Source organism: Phocoena sinus, chromosome 1 (assembly GCF_008692025.1).
Source record: "Phocoena sinus isolate mPhoSin1 chromosome 1, mPhoSin1.pri, whole genome shotgun sequence".
Taxonomy (NCBI): domain Eukaryota; kingdom Metazoa; phylum Chordata; class Mammalia; order Artiodactyla; family Phocoenidae; genus Phocoena; species Phocoena sinus.
Genome location: NC_045763.1, coordinates 107,519,420 through 107,543,032, shown reverse-complemented (window position 1 = coordinate 107,543,032; position 23,613 = coordinate 107,519,420). Strand labels below are relative to the sequence as shown.

The following is a 23,613-nucleotide window of genomic DNA, read 5'->3' as shown; positions in this document are numbered from 1 at the left end:
TGTGCCTTGTAGAGGTATGGCGCCTGTGGTGAGAAGTGGCATGGCAGACTAAGGTTTGAGTATTATACAGGAGAACTAAGATGCTGCTACTGTTAGCAAAGATAACACCCACAGCAAGGACTTCAGGTGTCACAAATAGTAAGTTGTCACACATCACTGTTTAGACAAAGTGCTTTATAATTGGCTTTACAATATTCTTTACCTTTATCTAATTCACAGGATGGGCTAGTTGAAGCAATTACTAGCTGCATCAAACCATGACTTGCTATCTCAAAAGGTGACATCAATTATCTGCTCAGTCTTCTGTCTAAACAACCATCAGGATTGCTTTTGTATAGTGCAACTCATAAGCTTTTATTCCCTTTGCTTAATTTTTAAATTTTTAGTTCTTCATTGCCTACGACATGAAGTCCGTAGCTTGACATTTATGGGACTTTCCAGCTATATATTCCATCATTCTCCAACACTTGTCATATATTTGAAAACACCAATTACTTCCAATCCTTAAGTGTGTTCCACACCACTGTATATAGTGTTCACCTAATCTAGAATGCCCTTCTCCTACTTTCTGCCTGGTGTACTCAGCCTTTAAGGCCCCAGGTCAAGGCTGACTTCCAAGTGAGGCTTTCTCTGACTTCCAAAGATAGGGTTAATCCCTCTCATCTCTGGGTCCTCTTAGCACTATGAGTATACTTCTCTCTCTTCATTTATCACACTGCATTTTAGTTCTTTGTTTACATGCCAATCTCTTATTGGGCTTTAAACGCTTTGAAGGCCAGGTCCCCCTAGACCAGTGGTTCTTATTGAGCAGCCATATCCTAGAGTGCATTTTGGAAGTTTGCGGGGGCATTTCTTGTTTCAATGATGAGTGGGGCTAGGGGGGCTACATAACTTGCAATGGGTAGGACAAAGCATTATTCCAAAATGTGAATGACTTTCAAATGTTCCACTGGGCAGTGATGCAGGTAATCAAACTGTTTATGTAATGATCTGGACCTAGGACTTAATTCTGTTGTATATATGAACACAACGTTAATATACTCTGACTTTTCTATGAGTTAAACTGCTACGTAAATTAAAGGAATATTATTTATTTGTTTATTTGGAAATTTACCAAGAGTTCTTCACTTTGGCACTGCCACTGGATCATAACTAACGGCACTGTCCCTTGCCATTTTTTTTTTTTTTTTTTTTGCAGTACGCGGGCCTCTCACTGTGTGGCCTCTCCCGTTGCGGAGCACAGGCTCTGGACGCGCAGGCTCAGTGGCCATGGCTCATGGACCCAGCCGCTCCGCGGCATGTGGGATCTTCCCGGACCGGGGCACGAACCCGTGTCCCCTGCATCTCAGGACTCTCAACCACTGCGCCACCAGGGAAGCCCCCTTGCCATTTTGGAATTGCCAATATAACATGCCTGCACCAGACTGCATTTGAAGCTGTGACTTCCCATACAAGCACCTGCCTATTTCTTTATATCCTTTAATATAGTTGTGCCCAAGAATTTACATATTAAAATAAACATTAGTTTATTATAAATGAATCTCTTTTTATGTTTCATGTAGTTCAGTATCTACTTCACTGGATTGCTTTGAGGCTTAAACTAATTTGAGTTAATTATATAAGGTATGTAGAGCAGCACCTGGCACATGGAAAATGCTACCATATTGTGCTGACGTTATTACTACAGAAAAGTTGTTGAATATTCATTGACAAATATTTTAAATTATATTTGGAATATGTATTTAAGAAATCCTGTGACTTTACTTCTAGGTTTTATATTATAATAATCTGAACCATTTGAGTGTGACTACATGATCCCAAGATGTTATAGAATGGGCTTCAATATTTCTTTTTGTCTAGGGGACTAAAGTGAGATATAATTCTCTTTGTGATCAATTTGCCCTGAATGATTCACACTCTGTTGTGGTCTTCCTGGGGAGCAATAACACAAATAGACAACTTTGGGTTTGGTCTTTGCCTATAAAACAGTTTTTCTATGTGCGAGGCTAACAGGTCCAGAGGGAGAACTGTGACCATTAATCTCACCGATACTGCTATACTTAATAATTTTGTCATTGTCTTTTGTAAGACAGAGATAGTTACAATGTGAATGAAGTTGACAATATCTGACTCATTGACTATGTCTTTTTTAGCCACTACTCAGTTTAAGAACAGCCTTACTCTCTTTCAGGTTGTTAACAACAGTATTTACCGTGGACAACAGTAGTTATGAGGACAACAGTAGTTGCCGTGTTTTGAGCACTGTGCTAGGCACTTCACATATATTATTTCTAACCCTTACAAATAGATGAACATTACAGAGGAGGAAATTGTACTTGGAAGGGTTATATAACTTGTCCAAGGCCATACATGTAAAAAGTGTTGATGCTGACTGAGATCAAATTCCAAAACCTGAGCTCATTCTTTCATACCACTCTGCTTCCCCAGATAAAATCCAGGAGACTCCATACTAGAATCCGTTATTGAAGGACCAAGATCCTTTCGCTAAACTGGGACTTGAATGTTTCCTTCCGTTAAGTCAATCTGAACCACTTGAGCATGGCTAAATATTCCCAAGGTATTACAGAAATCATTTCAATCTTTCTTTCTGTCTAGGCCATAGAATATAAGATAGAAGCACATTCTATCTTATTCTTTTGGAATCTGGACACACATTGAGAGAAGGAAGTTTTCAGAGGATTATCTGAACATTCGCTAGAAGGCTGACTCTCTGGCCAGGCTTCTTTGGGCTGTTTTAGAAGTGATAATATAAAATAATTCTATGCACACTGAGCAGTACTTGGTGCCTAGTTTTTTGGTTTTTTTCTTCATAAGGCACAGACCCAAAGGGAGAAACTAGAAAATGAGCTGCGGGAGGCTTTCTGTCCTCCACATTTGAGAGGACCTACTGTCAGAGGCCCCCTGTGGCAGAGCTCTCCAGCTTGGGTATTCTGGCCAGTGTGCCTCAAAATGGCCCACCACTGTGCTGAGATGCCAGCCCCTCAGCTCTCAGGTGGTGGAGGCTCTGAAGGTGGACACAGGTAATCACCTCCAACCAGCCTCAGTCACTTTACTTCAGAGTAACATAGACACATAATCAGCTCCTATGAAACTGTGAATCTTCTCTGAAAAATGTTGGGAAACACTGATTGACAGAATTCATGGCATGATGCAATCAGGTTTATAAATGTACAAAGAGTTGGGCAATAACAAGAATAATAAATTTTTATAGGTACAGCAACATTAAAGAAGCGTATCAATTTAGCACAATTTATGTGACGATGTATTTCTTTCTTCTGCTCACCCAATGTTATTATCCTCTAGACGCTGTACTTAACCTTGTTCTAAGCTTTCCTTTAGGATAGATTGTAAATAATTTAATCTCTTTGAAATTATAATTTTTCTGTTCTTCAAGTCTGTTTTAAAAACTGATACCGAGTGAGAGAGTGGCATGGACATATATACAAATGTAAAATAGATAGCTAGTGGGAAGCAGCCGCATAGCATAGGGAAATCAGCTTGTTGCTTTGTGACCACCTAGATGGGTGGGATAGGGAGGGTGGGAGGGAGAGAGACTCAAGAGGGAAGAGATATGGGAACATATGTATACGTATAACTGATTTACTTTGTTATAAAGCAGAAACTAACACAACATTGTAAAGCAATTATACTCCAATAAAGATGTTAAAAAAAAAAAACTGATACCAATCCACTTCCCCTTATTAGCATTGCAAATATTGAACTACATATACCCATTTCGGTGCTTACCAAAGATACTAATGAAAATAAGTATGTGTACCTAAATATATGTTTCTATATGTCTGTAAATATAAAACTAGAACAATGAGAGTGATTTTATTTCAAAATTTACGTATTTTTCTTTCGAAGTGCTTACCTTGGGGACTATACACTTTCCCCAATGATGCTGGACTCATTAGAATAGAATGTCAAAATTGTAGGATACTTTGGAGATTGTTTGGGCTAATTTTCCCATTTTACACATATGGAGGCTGAGAGTGATGTATCCATGGTCATACAGTTAATAAAGAAAGAATCAGGATAGAAACCTACTTCTCCTAATTCCCAGCCAAGTTATTCCTAATTAAAAAATGTTATGGGATCTTCCATACATTTCAATATGTATCTTGCAAAAAGCCTATAAACTTTAATTTTTACTCATATCTATCAAATTATATGCATACACATCATTTCCTGAGTTTGTTAACCAGAGCTTTCCAACCAAAATGGATCCAGAGTCCAAGGGGTTTACAGTGTAGCCAAGATAGTGATTTCTTCTGCCCTCATTGTGGCCTAAGCACCCAGGATGGTCACTTTCAAGTGAGAAGCTCCATCCATTTACTGCTACACCTTATAAATATCATCATTCATTATTTTTTAAAATTATAATTAATGAGTGAATTTATTGCAGGGGCTCAATTTAAAAAATGTACAAAATCACTGCCTTTCTTCTATACTTATCATAGCTATTTAAAACTGTAATTCTTTTTTTTTTTTTTTTGCTTATTTGGGTTTGCAGACTTTTAGGTAATTGCTATTTATTACTTGAGTAATAAAAAAGCAGTGGATAATGAGAAAAAGTCACTGGTTTTAAGCAATTTGATTATGTTGTAAATCATGCCTTTTTCTACATGTTTCTTATTATCATTTGCTATTTTTGTCATGACACAGGAAAGGTGAGGAAACACTGCTTTATACTAATTTTTAGCACTGCTCTTTTTATCCTGATTCCAACCTTTGTATATGTGACCAATAAATTAAGCTGCATATGTTTTGCTTTATCATTGATCTAAGATTTGTAAGAATACCTAGTAATTGTATATGTTGCTTGGGTACAGATACATTCTAGGGTTCCTTCAGAAAGTATGATTTTAGTAAATTAAAAGTTGAATGAAGGAGGGGAGTTCCCTCTGAGGTAGCCTCCAAGAACAACAATAACGATTAATGCAATAATTTTCACAGCAGTGAGGGTTCTCTCTTCAATATTAAAACCACATTATACATTCTCTATAGTTATACATCACCAGAGTGGCAGGCAGAATCCTAAGATGGCCCCTGTGACCTCCACCTCCTGGTATCCACACCTTTGTACAATCCTTGAGTGTGGAGAAACCTGTAACTTGCTTCTAACCAATAGAATACAGCAAAGGTGAGGGATATTGCTACATAGTTATGCACTGTTATATGGCAAAAGCGGGGGGGTGTTGCTGCAGATGTAACTAAGGTCCCTACTCAGTTGACTTTAAGTTAACAAAAAGGGATAGTACACTGAGGGGCTTGACTTGATCAGGTGAACCTCTTAAAAGAGTGTCTAGAAGGGATATAAGCAAGAGACTGTCTCTCTCCATGGCTGGCTGTGAAGAAGCAAGCTGCCATAACTTCTACAGTCACACAGAAATATTCTTCCAACAACCTGAGGGAGCTTAGAAGTGGAACCTTCCCTAAGTGAGCCTCTAGCTGAGAAAGCAAGTCCAGCTGACAACTTGATTTCAGACTTGTGAGACCCTGAGCAGAAAACCCAACTAAACCATGCCTGGACTCTTGACCCACAGAAACTGGAATCATAAATGCATGTTGTTTTGAACCACTGAGTTTGTAGTAACTTCTTACACAGCAATAGAAAACTAATACATATAAATGTAAAGTAGGGCTCCTGAAAGCATGAAGCTTTGTGCCTCAGGAAGTACAGCCCAAATCTCACCTGCACTTCCATGTCAGCTGGCTCCTCCAACAGATGTAGCAGTTGTTGCTTCTCTTGAGATAGCTGTTCTGCAAGTTTCTCCTGTGCAGCCAGGCTCTGACTCAGTTCTTCAATTCTTCTGGAGCAAAGAAAAAGTAAGAACAATTATGGCCATGGTACTATTGCTACCTTTATTTTTCAGCCCACTCCAAAGATAGCATGGTCCAGTACAGTAAGTTTTTACCTTTTGAGTCATTGAACTCTTTGAAACTTTTCTTCAGTAAGCCATGTGTTCTCTGCCCCAGTCCCCAAATATATACACAAACGATTTTTTGCTTACATTGTCACAGGTTCAGAGACCTCTTGAAGCCAATCCATGGATCTATAGACCATAGATATAAAATTCTTGGACTAGGAGCCATAAGTTGTAGAGTTTTTAAAATTGTTATTCCATTCAAAAAACAATTATTAGGTAACTGTTATGTATATAACTCAATGCACACTACCAAGTACTGGGAATATAAGGTTGGAAAACACACAACCTCTGCTGTATAGAAACTTAAGTTCTTTTGGTGTGTGTGCCAAGAGTTTGGGAAATGGGGAGACACAGCTATATCAACAGATAGAATATAATAAGTGCTACCACACCAGAGGTATATCCCAAATAGTACACTGAGTGTTGCCATGGAGCTACAGGAGGAAAGATAAAGAAGCAATTCATTTGACTTGGAGGAGTCTGGGGGGAAGCTCAGGAGAAGAGATTGTGAAGACTGGGTTATTTTCCAGGCTCAGAAGGAGGAGCTTAAATGAAGGAATGAAGGCATGAAGATATGAGACATATGGGGAAGCATCACTGGAAAGGAAAAGGGGGAAAGGCTGGTGGGAAGAGACAATGGCTGGAGAAGAGACTGGAAATTCAGACTAGAATTCAGTTGTCAAAGACTATGTGTGCTGTGCTGATGCATATAAACCACAGGTTCAACTCGACAGTTATTCATCACCTACTACGTGCAGGGCATATCTTGCTGTTTCTCTGTGTGTAAGTCTTTGAGCACTAGAGATACCTGTCCTAGGAAATGTGCCGGTACTAGATGAAATGTTTCCGATTGTGCTTATTAATCCTGTGTATGTAAGATAGTGATAGCACCTTGGCAGGAAAATAATTTGGCAGAAGGTGAAGGGTATCAGAAAGTCAAGTAGGAATCTCTTAAATTAAGGTATGAGGATTAGCTAAGATTTGGGGATCAGAAAGAACTTTAAAAACTTTATACAAATGCAAGCTATAATGATAATTATGATGATGAATGTGGACTCCATATCAACTTCCCCACAGTATCTGTGCTAGAATGTCTCTACTTTTCTCAAGTTCATACCTCATTCATCCCTTTGACCCTCAGTCTCTACAGATAATCTAGTCTCCTACTTTACAAAGCTATTCAAGGCCATCTGATATGAACTCCCTCAATTTACTTGTCAGGTATGCATTTGTTTCTTTTTTCTTTTTTTGGTTTGACAAGCATTTACTGGACTGAGACAGTCTCAGGGAACCTAGCAGGGAAGATCTGAAGAAAATACAACACCACACAGAGAACTGTACACTAATGGATGTGCATATGAAACAAAACAATAGGGCTTCCCTGGTGGCGCAGTGGTTGAGAGTCCACCTGCCAATGCAGGGGACACGGGTTCGAGTCCTGGTCTGGGAAGATCCCACATGCCGCGGAGCAACTAGCCCTGTGAGCCACAATTACTGAGCCTGCGCGTCTGGAGCCTGTGCTCCGCAACAAGAGACGCCGCGATAGTGAGAGGCCCGCGCATCGCGATGAGGAGTGGCCCCCGCTTGCCACAACTGAGAAAGCCCTTGCACAGAAACGAAGAGCCAACACAGCCATAAAAAAAAAAAAAAAAAAAAAAAAAAAAGGCAAAATTCCTTTAAAAAAAAAGAAAAAACAATATAAAGACTTAATTCTGCTGTCGCAAAAGCCTTCACAGAAGTGACCATTGATGCCTTAGTGAGTTCTGAAGAATGAATTAGGAGCTCACCAGGAAGGGAAAACACACGTTTCCCACAGAAGGAATAGCATGAACAAACTTCTGGGGACCTGACATAGCACAGTATGCTTCTGGAGGCGCTGTGCCTTTAGGGTTTTGATTCCAGCAGTGCCTGAAGCCATGTTACATAACTCTCTAAATGCCAATTTCTTCATTTATAAAGTATAATAATCCCTATCTCATGGGATTGTTAACTTTATGAGAGAATTAAACTTTATGGGAGAATTAAACAAGAATGTAAAGTGCTCAGCTCAGCTGTACAGCAAGAGCCCAACAAACCTTAGTCATCATTATTATTACTAGTCTGGCATCAGTGATATATGAAGGGGTCATGGTAGGGATGAGTCTGGGGGAAATCAGGGGTCAAATCATAACAGGCTTTATGGGCTTCCCTGGTGGCGCAGTGGTTGAGAGTCCACCTGCCGATGCAGGGGACACGGGTTCGTGTCCCGGTCCGGGAAGATCCCACATGCCGCGGAGAGGCTGGGCCCGTGAGCCATGGCCACTGAGCCTGCGCGTCCGGAGCCTGTGCTCCGCAGCGGGAGAGGCCACAACAGTGAGAGGCCCGTGTACCGAAAAAAAAAAAAAAATCGTAACAGCCTTTGATGGCCACACTAAGAACAGATTTTATCTCCTAAAGATTTTGGAGAACTTTCTAAATTGCTCTGCAATAATACGATCAGATTTGCGTCTCAAAAAGATCACATTGGTCACTGTGCGTACCTTGTGTGTTTTTCACCTATTCAGTTAAAAACCACTTAAGGCTTTTTATGCCACCATAGTATCATGCATTGAAGAGGCTAAATTATTTGTCAGTTTCATATTGTTGAATTTCCCACTTCAAAGCTGCTCTGAATTGTTAGATTGGGATGAAATGCAGACGGTAGAACCAGAAGTAAAGAGAACAGTTAGGAAGTTGCTGCAGTAACCAAGACACAGTGGTGGCTTCAACAAATGCCCACTTACTTTATGAGAAAATTCAAGTTCCTTACTATATACAAAGCCAGCACAATCAGACCCCCTATTCCCAATACAGCTTATCTCTCATTAGTCTTCCCCAGACCCTCTGCTCTGGTTACATAGCACTAATTACACATCTTGAAATATGCCCTTCCCTGTATCTCCCCTCAATGGTGTCTCCTCCTGTACAGGACACTCCCCCATGCCACTCACCTCCTACACTCTTTCTTCTAACTCCTATTTACTCATCAAAACTCACCTCAGATTTCACCTCCTTCAGGACACTTGCAATGGCACCTTGCTCTTTTAGTCTGGAATAGATGACAATTTTATACGCCCCAGAGCATCCCATGTTACTTCTATCAGAGAACTTATTAAAATTGTGTAACGTGTGTCTTGATGACAGGAAGTGGGTCTTTCATCTCTGTAACCTGAGTGCTTAGCCCAGTGTCTGGCATATAGCTGGTGCTCAGTAAATGTGAATAAGTGAATCCATGTCTCTTGTTTGCTACCATTTGACCATTGTTCTACTTATACCTACTTAAGTCTCCTGATTGCCAACTAGTCAGTTCTGTTAATGGATACCATTAAAGACACAACCCTAAAAAGAGATTTCTTTACTTGCGGGAACCATAAAGTCTTGGTAATGGTGAAGGTCCACCGTAAGTCATTCAAAGGGAACAGTGCAGCTGCTATATACTCACACAGGCTCGAGAACAGGCAAAAGACAAATGGCAAATAGAGCACCAAAAGCACCTACTTGTCCCTTTGGGCCAGGGCCTCAGTGTATTGGTTGGGCTTGACCCGGTTTCCTGGTACATCTTCCCTATCCTTGGTGACTCCCTTCAGTTTCTCTGAGAGCTCCAGGTTACACTCTTTCTCTGCTTCCACCAGAGCCGCCATCCGTGCGGCTTCATTTTTTGCTAGCCTGGATTCCTGCAAAAAGAGCGAGAAAAGAACAAAACCTGAAAGGCCGCAAACATGGGTACTTTAGGGAGGGAAAAGGTGAATGCCAGGAGGCAGAGCAGTCGGAAAAGAGGTAAAAGGGGACCCCTAGCCGTGGATACTCACCTCCTGCAGAAGCTGGATCTTATTCTCCAGGAGCTCGTAAACATGCTCCGTCTCCTGCTGTCTCTCCTCAAACTGGCGCCGGAGCTCAGCTTCATTATGGCTGTTGAGATTCTCCACATCAGTGCTAAAACCAGAGCAATGGCCAGTCAGAGCCAGTCATATAATTTAGCAAGTGGACCCATTAAGGCTGTTTCAGTAATTCAGAGGCCCATCGATGAGAATAAAAATGAAGTATTTTTTTTCTCTGCAATTACTTGTGGAACTGCTCTTTCCAACTTTTCAGATAATCTTTTAGGAACTCTGATTTGTGTTGCTTGTCAATCAGAATATACCTGACTCCCTAGAGGCTTGCTTCATTACTGCTATACCTTCAAGAGAAGAATCTTGCATATGAAAGGCAGATAGTCATCAGATGGTTTAGAACTCAGCATCCATGTTCACCATCATCTGTCCCCGGACTTTCCCATTAAGACTGCTCTCCCAGAGTGCTTTGCTAGTTCCCTGCTTGTCTTGCTCTTTGAATTTAGAGTGTTCCTTCCATTTAGGTTGCTGGAATAGAATACCTATTTGGACAGCCACAGAAATGCTTTTCTCCTTTACAGCCAGTAACCTGTAGACTGTCCTGAATCTGGGCTACCTACCCAGAGTTCTATCCAGTTTTCCCACAGTCCCATGCAGAAAGCAGACGTTTCATCTATGGAAGCTCAGGGTTCTGGTCCAGCTCTGCTTCTCTGATGTCCTTAGGAATGAATGCCCAGGCGCTAGCATGAAGCGGGTAAGGTGTCACCAGCTTATTTATAGCTAACAACAGCTGCCTTTGGATGTCTGAGGATTAGAAATTTGGGGGCAGTATCAGGTGCTGAATGATCTTAATTCCGGTTTGTTTTTATTCTTATTTTAAGCCGTTTGTTGAGAACCATGGACAATCTTCTTGTTCTCAGGGCAGAGAACGATATTGAACCTTCATAGGCTCATGATAAATCAAATACTACTGCTCTATCCAAGCCCAGTAGTATTTTAATATTTGGCCCAGAAGGTTGTGCCCACGGTGATCAAATGGAACTTCCCTAAAGATTATAGAATTCCTTGCTCGATACCGGACACTACTCAGCACTGTCCCAGAGACTATATTTATCTTGAGTTCCCATGTCACTATGCAGCCTTTTGGTGGTAGAAGGGCCTTTGTTGTACAAGGGACACAAGTCAAGAGAATAACCTAAGACCCTTAAATAGACCTCAGGAATCATCAACTTTGACTCCATATTCTTAGATAAATGCAATAGACAACAGCTAACTACAATGTCTTGAGATTGGAAGTTATACATTTTCTGAGTAAGTCAGCCAGGAATGCCTGATTTAATAGGCTACAGCTGTTGTGAAGGCAGAAGAGCCTTGGACATGATGCCAGAAGATGGGGGCTCTGCCACTCATTTGAGAAGACTTTAACACTCTGTACCTTAGTTTTCTCATTGCTAAAAATAGGATAATGCCTCCTAATTAAAAACTGAAACGACATAATTTTTTTAAAAAAGCACTACACAAATCTCAAAACTTGTAACTCAATTGTTATTATAAATTTTCCTAAAATCTATTAGTTCACTTAATGCCTTAGTAAGTATTGAGTAATTCCAGCATACTGCGTATGGTTGAGTCTGGTTTGAGTATTCTGATGTTGTTGGACTATCATTCTAAGCATCAAGAAATATTGTGGAGATAGAAGGAACGCCAGATCAGATTGGATGTGTACTGATCCTAGGATACAATCTGAAAATTATTTTTAGTAACAATTTCAATAGTACTTGTCATTTAAAACTAAGGTTTTTTAATTATAAAAACTGTAAATTATAAAAGTAACCATCTTAACAATACAGAAGGTATAGAAAGAAAAAAAAATGAAGTCTTCTCCCCGTCACAAACTCTACTCTCACTCCCCTGATACAGGCAATGTTAAAGAGTTTGGTATGTAACCCTGCAGTTTTTTTCTATTCATATTCAAGCAAACACATGTACACATAGATTGTCTTTACCCAAAGGGGCTTATACGCTAAATATCATGCAGTACTTTTCCCCCTTACTTAGTCTATCAGGGACTTCCCACCAGGATAATAATATAGAGCTAACTCATTCCTTTTAATGACTACATAATATTCCACAGTATGTTTATATCAAAATGTTTTCAACCATTGCCCTATTGATGTATAGTTGTTCCTAGTTTTTGTTTTATGCCATTACAAATAATGATGCAGTTAATATCCGTATACATTTATTCTTTCATACTCTTGCTTTTATTTATAAGGAATAGATTCCTTATAGGAATTATTTGATCAAGGGAAATGCTCATTTTTTATTTTGATAGGTAGTACCACATTCCAAAAATGTTATCACGATTCACACTCTCACCAGCGCTATATGAGGGTGCCCATTTCCGCCAAACTCTATGTCAGCCCTGGATGTTATTAGCAGATTACTGACGGGGAAGTTTATAAGCTTAGGTCTGATGAATTTACCAATCTATGTCAACATCTCTCAGACTTATTGGAGCCCAAGGAAAGAAAAGCACATTGTTTCAGTTTCTTAACTGGATGCAGCATTCAAACGCCAGAGTTAAGGAATTTGGTTCCAAATCTATTGCTCTCAGTTAATGAGCCAGACTGGAAAGGACCAAGAGCTCAACTAGTTCAAACTGCAACTCACCATGTTTTATCCAGATGCTGTTTCTTGTCCTGGAGTTCTCGTTTCAGGCTCTCTACTTCAACCTTCAACTCGATGTTCTGAAAAGTACACAGGCATTAATCGTCATTAACTGCCACAGACCCTCTATCAGACAGAGAAAGACAAATATGATATCACTTTTATGTAGACTCTAAAATATGATACAAATGAAATTATTTACAAAACAGAAACAGACTCACAGACCTAGAAAACTTATGGTTATCACAGGGGAAACGCTGGGGAGGGGTGCGGGGAGAGAAAAATTGAGCATGGGATTAACAAATACACACTACTGTATATAAAATAAACAACAAGGATTTACTGTATAGCACAGGGAACTATATTCAATATCTTGTAATAACCTGTAATGGAAAGGAATCTGAAAAAGAATATATATATTATATATATATATATATATACACACCTGAATCACTTTATACCTGAAATTTATGCAATATTGTAAATCAACTACAGTTCAATTTTTTTTTAAGTGTTCACTGTTATTACTTATAAAAACAACAGTTTTCCCTCCCTGACTAGGATAGCTGAAGTTCTCAGTCATAATCACATATTACATTAATCATATGTCATAGAAAGGAAAGAAAATTATTACACCAAAGGTGGGATATCCTAGGCAATCTGATCTGAACATTCTTCACGCTAGCTTTATTCTTCTACATAACTAGAAAAGAGAAATGAAAAGGATGGAAAGAAAAAAAAAGAGAAAAAATATAGTTACTTCTCTAGGCTTTAGCACTATGTCTATTCAAGCAAATAGACGATAAAGTTTACAAGTCTCACAGAGAACTGCTAAAACAGTTTCATCCCACAAGGTTAGATCCTAAATCTTATGATCAATTATTCTGGTGGATCAAGGTAATTTCATGGGCATTACAAAATCTACCACTTGGAAATGCAAGTACATTCCAATTTACAGCATTAAATTCTAACCCTCTCTACCCTTTCTGCAGAAATATCACCGCATAGTTAATCATGTTTCTCCATTCTCCGTTAGTAAATACATAAATTGTTAAATTCCAAGAATAGCTGAAGTGGATCCAAAATTAACTGCAGTTGCTTAGCTTATCAGCTCTTTGTCAAGATATCCAAGGAAATGCATGTACTCAAGAGAGGGTGGCTGGCGGGGCGAGAGCACCTTTCTCTCCTTCTACTCTCCAGAAGAATATCCACCCACCTAACCCAAGGAAAAGTTCCAATGATGAAGCTGAACTTAAATGATAAGCAATACGATAAACTTTCATTATATCAGTACCTAGAACTAGAGGACTGGGCTAACAATGAGTTATAGATTAACTGTGTTTAATCAGATTTTCTCTGTGTTGGTAGCTTGTTTTGTTTCAGGACACATCACTTGAACAGAGTCTTAATGCCAATCCATGTTAAACACAGGATTCTCCTGAATTGATTTCCACCCTGGTGTGTACTGCAAAGTTCAATATAGAATTGGGTTAAAAGAAACCAGTAACCAATTACCTGATTCCTTTTCAAGGATTCATTTCTTTTTTTAAGACTCTATCCTTTTATTTAACATGCCATAACTTCTTTCCTCCCTTCCAGTATTATTGGGATATAACTGACACACAGCACTGTGTAAGTTTAAAGTGTTCAGCATAAAGATTTGACTTATGTACACCATGAAATGATTACCATAATAAGTTTAGTGAACATCCATCATCCCATATAAATACAACATGAAGGAAATAGAAAAAAAATTTTTTTCCAAGGCTTCGATTTTAACTCTGTAAATTGATCTACTGCTCATATAATCCACAATGTGCCTATCCCTTTTAAAAATAGAGATTTTCAAAATTTTGTCCCAGCAGAAGCTGTGACACCGGGAATAATAAAAAAACAAAACAAAACAAAACTGCTTTTTTAAAAAAATCAAAAGAGAAACGGTTTTGCCTGACCACCTTAAGAAAAAAAAAAGATCTTAACGCAAAATGTATCAGCCCTTTCATCATTAGATTAGAAGCATTATTACCCATTATATTGACTAGATCAATAGTTTGCAATACTGTGTCCCACCAGTATTCCACAAGGCACTTCTAGGAATGGGAGAGGGAGAAGTTTAAATTAAAGAAGTGTGGTCACAGCCAGGGAATGTTAAAGGGTCTGCTCTGACTCTTGCAGACCCCTCTCCTCCACCGTTAACAGCACTCTTAATGTGGAAAGGAACTTATCAGGTCTTGTGAGGAATAATGAAGAGGTCTGACACTTGTTTCTTGTACTCAGTATGCCTGCAGTCCAGTTGAGAGGAGCAAAATTCTGAGGTATGGATTTAAAATGCTAAAGGTGATCCCTGATGAGGAAGTTTAGGATATAGCCTAACCCAGGGAAGGTTTAATGTGTGAGATATACAAGGGTAGAGAAGGTCACTGTACATAAGGAAATATGGTATTAAGCTAGAAATTTCTCTACAGTCCATTCAGGAGCTCACTTATTTCAAGCACAGATATCTGATACAGCAAAATTCTAGAATAATTTTTAAAATTTTATCCATGGATAAACAAAATGGAATGTTATTTGGCCATCAAAAGGAATAATAGATGCTACAACATGGCTGAACCTTGAAAACATTATGATAAGTAAAAGAAGTCAGTCACAGAAACCACACATTGTATGATGCCATTTATATGCCAGAATAGGCAAAGCCAGAGAAACAAAGTAGATAGGTGGCTGACTAGGGCTGGGGGGAGAGGGGAAGTGGGAAGTGATGGTTAATGGGTTGGGTTGGGGGTTTCTTTGTGGAGTGATGAAAACGTTCTAAAACTGATTGCTATGATATTTGCACAACTCCGTGAATATTCTAGAAACACTGATATGTACATTGTACACTTTAAATGAGTGAGTTTGTATTGGTATGTGAATTTTATTTCAATTAAATTATAAAAAAAAGTTTTAAAAAGCCCTAGGAAGTTATAGTGGTTATAATTAAATGATAACAATGATTACATATTGCATATCACACAGGCAGTTAGAACAGTGTCCAGCACCTAGGGAACATCATTATTATATCTGAACTAAAGAGCAAAACTATACATTGCCTTCAAGCATCTCTAACAGAAGTTAGCACCGGGTATTTCAAAATCTCTTTCCAATCTTGCCCCTCCTCTCCAGCCCCCATGGTTACCACCCTATGAGGTACTCCTTCCTTATCACTGGGATCAGAGTGAACAGTCTCCAAACTGATCTCCCCAACCTCAGTCTCTCCACCATTTAAATTTTTCCTAAAGCATATTTCTGATTAGTTTACTCAGAAAGCTTTTCATGGTTTTTAATTGCACAGCAATTAAATTTTACACTACTCAGGGTGAAAATGGAGTCTACTCAAAATTTGACCTCAACTTACCTATCCGGCCTTATCTGCCATCACACTCCACCAATCTCCCCCACTAAAAGTCATTTCTTATGCCTCTGATTTTTCACAACTATCATTCTTTTTGTACTTCAATACTGACACACTAAATAATGCTATGTCTTTCTACCTGCCCTTTTACACTTTTGAATTACAGACTCCCTTGGGACAGAGAAAAATGACGGTGTGGTGGAACTAGCCAGGTGTGCTGGTTGTCAGCTTGTGCCTTTTGGCTTTGCGATGTCGGGACATGGGTTTCAGGAGAGCAGACCTAGAAAGGCAGAAATCCATTTCTGCCACTTACTAACGGGGTGACCTTTTTTGTGTAAGTTATTTAACCTCTTAGAACATAACTTCCTCATCAATAAAAAGGGATTAAAAAAATTACCTTGAGCGGTGTAGTGAGGGGTAAATGAAATAACCTAAGCACCCAGCATAATGCCTGACTCAAATATCTAGCAGCTGTGACTAACTTGAGGCCCTCAGTGTTTTGCAACTTCGTGTGTAGTAAATGCACTGAATGAGTGAACCAACCAACCGACAGGAGCAGATACACCTAGGCAGAAGTGGAATGACAATATGTTTGTTGAAGAAAAAAGGGATTGGCTAATGCTGTGTGATTATACAGAAAAACTTTTCATCTGAAGCCTTTAAAAGACCTTCTCTGTTTTAAATTGTGAATATTCCCTAAGAGGTATATTATTAACCCATTGAAGATAAAAGGTTGCTAAATCTGAGGCAGGAAAAGGAAAAATAACTTGCCGCAGGACAACTCAAGTCACTAGTAGAATTCCAAATACTGCTTAGAATTCCAGCCTCCTCTTCTACCTTTCATCCTCCCCCATAAAAGGGCATTCTACTCTTGGGCCTAGTCTACACTGAGACTCAGAGTTACTAATTAAGATCTCCAGACCTTAAAATGGACATTTTAGAGAGAAAGGTGAGCACGGACCAAGCATTAGATGGTATAAGAAATTATCTTAAATTGGTGCAGCCACTATGGAGAACAGTGTGGAGGTTCCTTAAAAAACAAAAAATAGAGCTACCATATGACCCAGCAATCCCACTCCTGGGCATATATCCGGAGAAAAACAGACTTCAAAAAGAAACACGCACCCCATTGTTCACAGCAGCACTATTTACAATAATCAAGACATGGAAGCAACCTAAATGTCCATCAACAGAGGACTGGATAAAGATGTGGTACATATGTACAATGGAATGTTATTTAGCCATTAAAAAGAATGAAATAATGCTGTTTGCAGCAACATGGATGGACCTAGAGATTATCATACTAAGTGAAGTAGTCAGACAAAGACAAATATGATATATCACTTATATGTGGAATCGAAAAAATGATAGAAATGGGATTAACATATACACACTACTGTATATAAAATAGATAATCAACAAGGACCTACTGTATAGCACAGGAAACTCTACTCAATCCTCTGTAATAACTCTACTCAATACTCTGTAATAACCTATATGGGAAAAGTATATGTATATGTATGACTAAATAACTTTGCTGTACACCTGAAACTAACACAACATTGTAAATTAACTATACTCCAATATGAAATATAAATTTTTTAAATAAAAAAAGACTATTATTACATTTAAAAAAAGAAAATTATCTTTAAGTTTTTGGGTACAATAATGTTATTATGGTTATGGTTAAAAACAAAGACCTTATTGGTTAGAGGTGCGTTCGGATGTCTGTCCAGATGCAGGTCTGTGGTGTCTGAGAGTTGCTGTGAGGAGAAGGGGGGACAGAGGCAGCAGAATGCTGGTAGCTGTTGAAGCTGGGTGACAGGTACACAGGTCCCCAGTACTCGGGACAGGTACATGGGAGGCACTGTTCTCTTTATCTTTGTCTACTTTTGAAAAATTTCCTAATGAAAAGTTAGAAAGGGCATTTTCATCACAAAAAGGTAGATATCCACATTCTTTTTTAATTTTTTCCTTTTCACCTCTGGAATTCCCTAAACTATGGTCACAGATAGCAAAGAACGTTTGGCTCCCTACGGCAGCTCCTTTCAGCCACCAGACTTACATAAAACAGTGGTGCTGAGTCCATTTCCCAATACTGAGGGATAAAGAAAATAAACCTGCCTCTTAAATCTGGGGGACTCAGAATACAACTGGGTCATAGGGAGGAAGGAAGATCTGCAGAATTAAACTACAAACAAGATTCTTTTAGAGAGGAATCTGTGATTTCTTTAACTGCGCAGTCGGAGCTAATAAAATCACAATTCTCTCACTTCACCTCCTACCCTCTTCCAGTCTCCTTCAACTCTCACATTGCCTCACACACCCTCTTCTTCTCCCTCCCCTCCCCCCCTCACTTTACCCAGCTGGAACTGCACCCTTCTGGTCTGACACTGCACTGCGATGACATCAGTCATTATCCAATGGCTATCTTTTCTGAAAACCAGAGTTCTGAGTGATAGTACTTTATGGCAAGATACTTTCCAAGACACCGCTGGCCTTTGGTGGGGCCACCCTCTTCACCTCTAAACTAAGGGCTACTGCTGATTGAGAAATCAATCATGTAAGTACCCTTGGATGCCACCAAGGCTTTGCCTCAGTTGCTCTTAGCCTGTGATGCCTTCTCTCTTCTTTCTTTTTATTATTATTATCATTATTATTTTTTGGCTGCTTTGGGTCTTTGTTGCTGTGCGCAGGTTTTCTCTAGTTGGCTTCAGTAGTTGTGGCACGAGGGCTCAGTAGTTGTGGCTTGCAGGCTCTAGAGCACAGGCTCAGTAGTTGTGGCGCACGGGCTTAGTTGCCCTGCAGTATGTGGGATCCTGCCGGACAAGGGATCGAACCCGTGTCCCCTGCATTGGCAGGCGGATTCTTAACCACTACACTACCAGGGAACTCCCTCTCTTCTTTCTAAAACTGTTCTTCATTAGGGTTCAGTTCAAACACCCCCCCACTCCCCCTTCCAGGAAACCTTCCCTAATCCCCCAGTCAGAACTTAATAATTCATTTCTCTTCACTTCCACTGCTTACAACTAAGATGACTATAATTTAGCATCCATACTGGGACTCTTCTGAAAGTGAAAAGAGGCACTATCACAAATATACCAGGACAACTGGCAAAATCAGGTCTGTCCTGAGTAAATCAGGATTCGGTCATCTGACATCTATCTCTAGTATAGCACTCGATTCACTCTGCTTCGATTAGTTATTTTAAATGTCTGGCTTCCCTTCTAGGTTTTAATATCTGGAAAAGTACTTTGCCCTCATTAGCTCTCCATATATGTTTATGGAATAAACACTTTACCATTTGTCTTGAATTGCTAACTTACTTTTTTGTTTTGGTATTTAACTTCGTGTGTGTGTGTGTGTGTGCGTGTGTGTGTGTGTGTGTGTGTGCGTGTGTGTGTGTGTGTGTGTGTGTTTCAACTGATCTTCAAGCACTTTTGATGACAAGGATTATGTCTTACTTTTTATCTCATAGTTTGCTGCTGGGGGAAGAGTACTCAAAAAAAAAAAAAAAAAAACCTTGACAGCATAGCAGTATACATTCATTGATAACATCAGCAAGTAACTATGCACTGGAGATTAAAGCTTGCCAGAACCAAAGTGCTTGTCGGTGTGATAAGACATGAATTAGGGTCAGTGAGTGAAGGAAGTGGGTACTGCAGCTTTGTAATACAGTATGAAACAAGCCAGAGAAAAGCAGGCCTTCCATGGAAGAGTTTTTTTTTTTTTTAACTTTTCCTTTTATATTGGAGTATAGCTGATTAACAAGGTTGTAATAGTATCAGGTGCATATCAAAGAGACTCAGCCGTACATATATATGTCTCCACTCTCCCCCAAACTCCCCTCCCATCCAGGCTGCCATATAACATTGAGCAGAGTTCTCTGTGCTATAGAGTAGGTCCTCGTTGGTTATCATGGAAGAGTTTTTACTTGGGACAAAAATAAATATGGACAGATCTTACTCTGAATCAGTTCTGTAGACTAAAGGAATTAAAAAAGAAATAGTTTAATAGGAGGAAGAGTCTCAAACTCTTGTGAGGAGATCCTCTTATAATTCCTGATTATTAACCCAAAATGAAAAGTCACTCTAGTGGATGGATTTTATTTTAAAATGTTTTCTTTTCTTTTTAGAACCATATCCTTTCTAGGAAAAGTGTAGTTCAGAAATATTTTTGTTCACAGTGAATTTCTTTTCCAGACTTCTCTGAAACCACTGGGGCAAAGCATTAGCTCTATAAAACAGGGCAAAGTACTGAATATTTTCATAAGGGGTTCTTCTATCTGTCCTGAACAAGGGGCAAGGGTTTGGTCACTATACAATCCCTGGAAACACATTTTAGTAGCTTCCAAGTGAGTTGTTTTGTAGATGAGATTTCTTTTCATTCACCTAGTTTTAAAGCAAAACTAAGACCCTAGAGGGTCTAACTATTGGGCTCTGTCATTAACTGTGTGACCTTAGACTAGTCACTCCCAGAGCTTTGTTTTTATACAGTCAATTAATTTGAATCGGAGCCTCTCTCTCTTGCCCATAAGAATTATAATACCACCTGCATTGTTTATCTTCTCTGTTGATGTAAGACATCTAGCCAGAAGGTGTTCAAATGCAAATCATAAAAGTCCTCAGACCCTCAGGTGGAGGAAAGACCTTATTCAGAGGTGCAGCCCCTGCCTTTCTACAGATTCCAGGTTCACTGTCATCCACTAGTGCAATCAAGCCCCAAATTAGACACATAGGTTGCCCCAACATGTGACAAGAATAGTTCATTGCCAGGGAAAGGATAGCAGGGCAGTGTCCCCAGCCTCCGTAAGCAGAAGACTACAAGGCCAGGCACTCTCCTGCCAGAGACTGCTTTAGTGTCCAGTTCCCCAAAGAAATGGAAAAAAACCAAGTGGAAAGTTTCAGTTTATACAATACAAAATATAAGGATCTACATCTGGATGGCAGAACTCCTCTGTTCAGGCCACTCTTTCAAGCCCAAACCACGTTAGTCCTTAGTAGAGGCCTGAAAACAATACCAATTCCTTCCCAGCTCAGTTTACCTTGATGAGACAAACACAGACACCCACCTCTGAGTAAGCACTGAGGCTGTGGATGAGTTCTAAGGTGGCCAGATATTTGGACAGACACAGCCAGGGCTCACGTGTGTGTGTGTGTGTGTGTGTGTGTGTGTGTGTGTGTGTGAGAGAGAGAGACAGACAGACAGACAGACAGACAGAAAGGGTACTCACTGGGCAGAAGACAGGTAGCTAACTTGTGAGATGGGAGCATTTATTTATTCACTTTTTTTAAATCAAATATTTATTGAGCATCTCCTTTGGATATGTAAGGCACTCTAATAAGTATTAAAAAGAGCAAGGCAGACACAATCACAGTCCTCAGGGAATTTACAGCCTATGGGGGCAATTAAACAGAAAATTATAGTAGAATGTGATAAACAAAAGAGACCCAGAATCAAATAGCTGCATGGAAATACACACAGGTGGTAGATATAAATAGTAGCAGATACATAAATCAATGCAAGTCCACCCTATAACTCCTGGCTTTAGCCTCCAAAAAAACATTCCTAGACCCAACTCAACATGTGTTATACCTTGGGTTGCCCTTCCTCTCAGCTCCCTGGTTCTAATCTTTTAAGGGAGGAGGAATATAAATCTGAAACTACAGAGCTGCCAAGGGAAAACAAAGAATCTTGTACTTAGGGCAGCAGTACGGTGAAGAGCATAGACTTTAGAACTAAACTGGCCTGAATTCAAATACTTACTATCACATTCTGTTAGGCTGAATCATATGAAAGTGCAGATAGTCAACCATTTTTCACAGTTCCACATAATTCATCCTCTATATCCTAGAAGTAAGTCACTTAACCTAAGTTGTAGTTCCTTCAGGTGCTTACAATCACTACCTTTCAAGGATACTGTGGAAATTAGATGAAAGGATGTAAATGAAAATAACTGACACATAGTAGGTGTTCAATAAACATTAGTTTCCTCAAAAGTAGTAAGATGTATGAATCACAAGCAGAGATCGGTATTTCTGGTCAACCTTGAGTTTAGGAACCCAAGAAAGATAGATTAAAATGAGGTTAAATGATAAAATGATTAACTAAAAGCTTTGGGTTTTGACGGTGTGGGAGGCTGTGATTTGGGAGGGGGGCAGGGGACATACGAGAATTTTCTGTACCTTCTGTTCAATTTTGCTGCAAACCTAAAACTGCCCTAAAAAGTAAAGTCCATTTAAAAACATGGGGAAAAACATGAGCTGTCTTGGGCATTTTTTATTTACACTCTGAGCTCAGAGGTCCCAATATACGCACTGCCTTGGTGTTCACAATGCTCAACTTAAACCCTTCTTAGTCACTCTGTTAAAATCTTGGTCGAGTCCCAAAAGCCTCTGTTGATCTGGCCCAACTGAGCTGGCAAGTGAGAAAACATCCATATAAATACCAGTGATCTCAGTGATTCTCTCCCTGTCCCCAGCACATTCCTTAGCAGGACGAATCTCTCTCACTTGGCTGGAGCCTCTCTGTTCATAAATAGGACTGGCTGGGCTTAATTTAGAAAAGTGCAGGCCTCTTATGAAAGTCAGGGGTGAGGCTGGAGCCCCTACAATCCCAGGACACCTTGTGTGGAGACAGGAACCCGGCCCCACTGAAGGGGCTATAAAAGGGATGCTCAGAATGATTTGTTTCCCTCAGCTATTTAGAAACTGGAGTTCAGGGGAACCATCCTGTGCTTTCCTTAACCTCCCTTTGGGTAGCAGGGATAGAATTGGGAATTATAAAGTATAAAAATTATATTAATTTTAGGGGCTTCCCTGGTGGCGCAGTGGTTGAGAGTCCGCCTGCCGATGCAGGGGATGCGGGTTCGTGCCCGGGAGGATCCCACAGGCAGCGGAGCGGCTGGGCCCGTGAGCGATGGCCGCTGAGCCTGCGCGTCTGTAGCCTGTGCTCCGCACGGGAGAGGCCACAACAGTGAGAGGCCCGTGTACCGCAAAAAAAAAAAAAAAAAATTATATTAATTTTTCTACAGATAAATTGGTACATAGGAAACCTAAGGCCATCTAAACATTTTTTTAAAGGATGTTTGCAGATGTAATTATTATTTTATGTATTTATTTTTGCTGTGTTGGGTCTTTGTTTCTGTGTGAGGGCTTTCTCTAGCTGCGGCAAGCCGGGGCCACTCTTCATCGCGGTGCGCGGGCCTCTCACTATCGCGGCCTCTCTTGTTGCGGAGCACAGGCTTCAGATGCGCAGGCTCAGTAGTTGTGGCTCACGGGCCTAGTTGCTCCACGGCATGTGGGATCCTCCCAGACCAGGGCTCGAACCCGTGTCCCCTGCATTAGCAGGCAGATTCTCAACCACTGCACCACCAGGGAAGCCCTAAACATTTTAAAATTATCCGTGGCATCTAACATGATCTGACATTTATCCCCAAATTCAGCTCTCCATTCTGGATCGGCACTTGCTTTGATCTACTCTCCAAAAAGAATAAAGCCACTCATTGGTATTCTGCAAAGTCCAGGACAGTTTTTCTTGCATTGAAACTTTCACTACAAAATGGAATCTAATTTCCAACACCTGGCAGTCACTCCTCCCTTGGAAGCCTATCTGTGACCTGAAGCCAGGTCCTATGATCAGGCAACTCCTCTGAAATAATACCTGTGCTTGAGACCAGGGGCAGCACTTAGACTGCAGACTCTAAGTTGTATCATTCAGGATGGCAGCCACGAGCCACACGAAGCTATTG

At 40.0% G+C, this 23,613-nt stretch overlaps 1 protein-coding gene across 1 annotated transcript in view; it reads right to left on the bottom strand.

The window, feature by feature from the left end:
- LOC116752630 (myomegalin-like) overlaps positions 1 to 23,613 on the bottom strand; it is a 225,454-nt gene that overhangs the window by 104,114 nt on the left and 97,727 nt on the right. Inside the window, 4 exon segments of the mRNA XM_032629403.1 lie at positions 5,720 to 5,837; positions 9,471 to 9,646; positions 9,782 to 9,905; positions 12,476 to 12,552. Of these exon segments, the coding sequence (XP_032485294.1) occupies positions 5,720 to 5,837; positions 9,471 to 9,646; positions 9,782 to 9,905; positions 12,476 to 12,552 (495 nt within the window).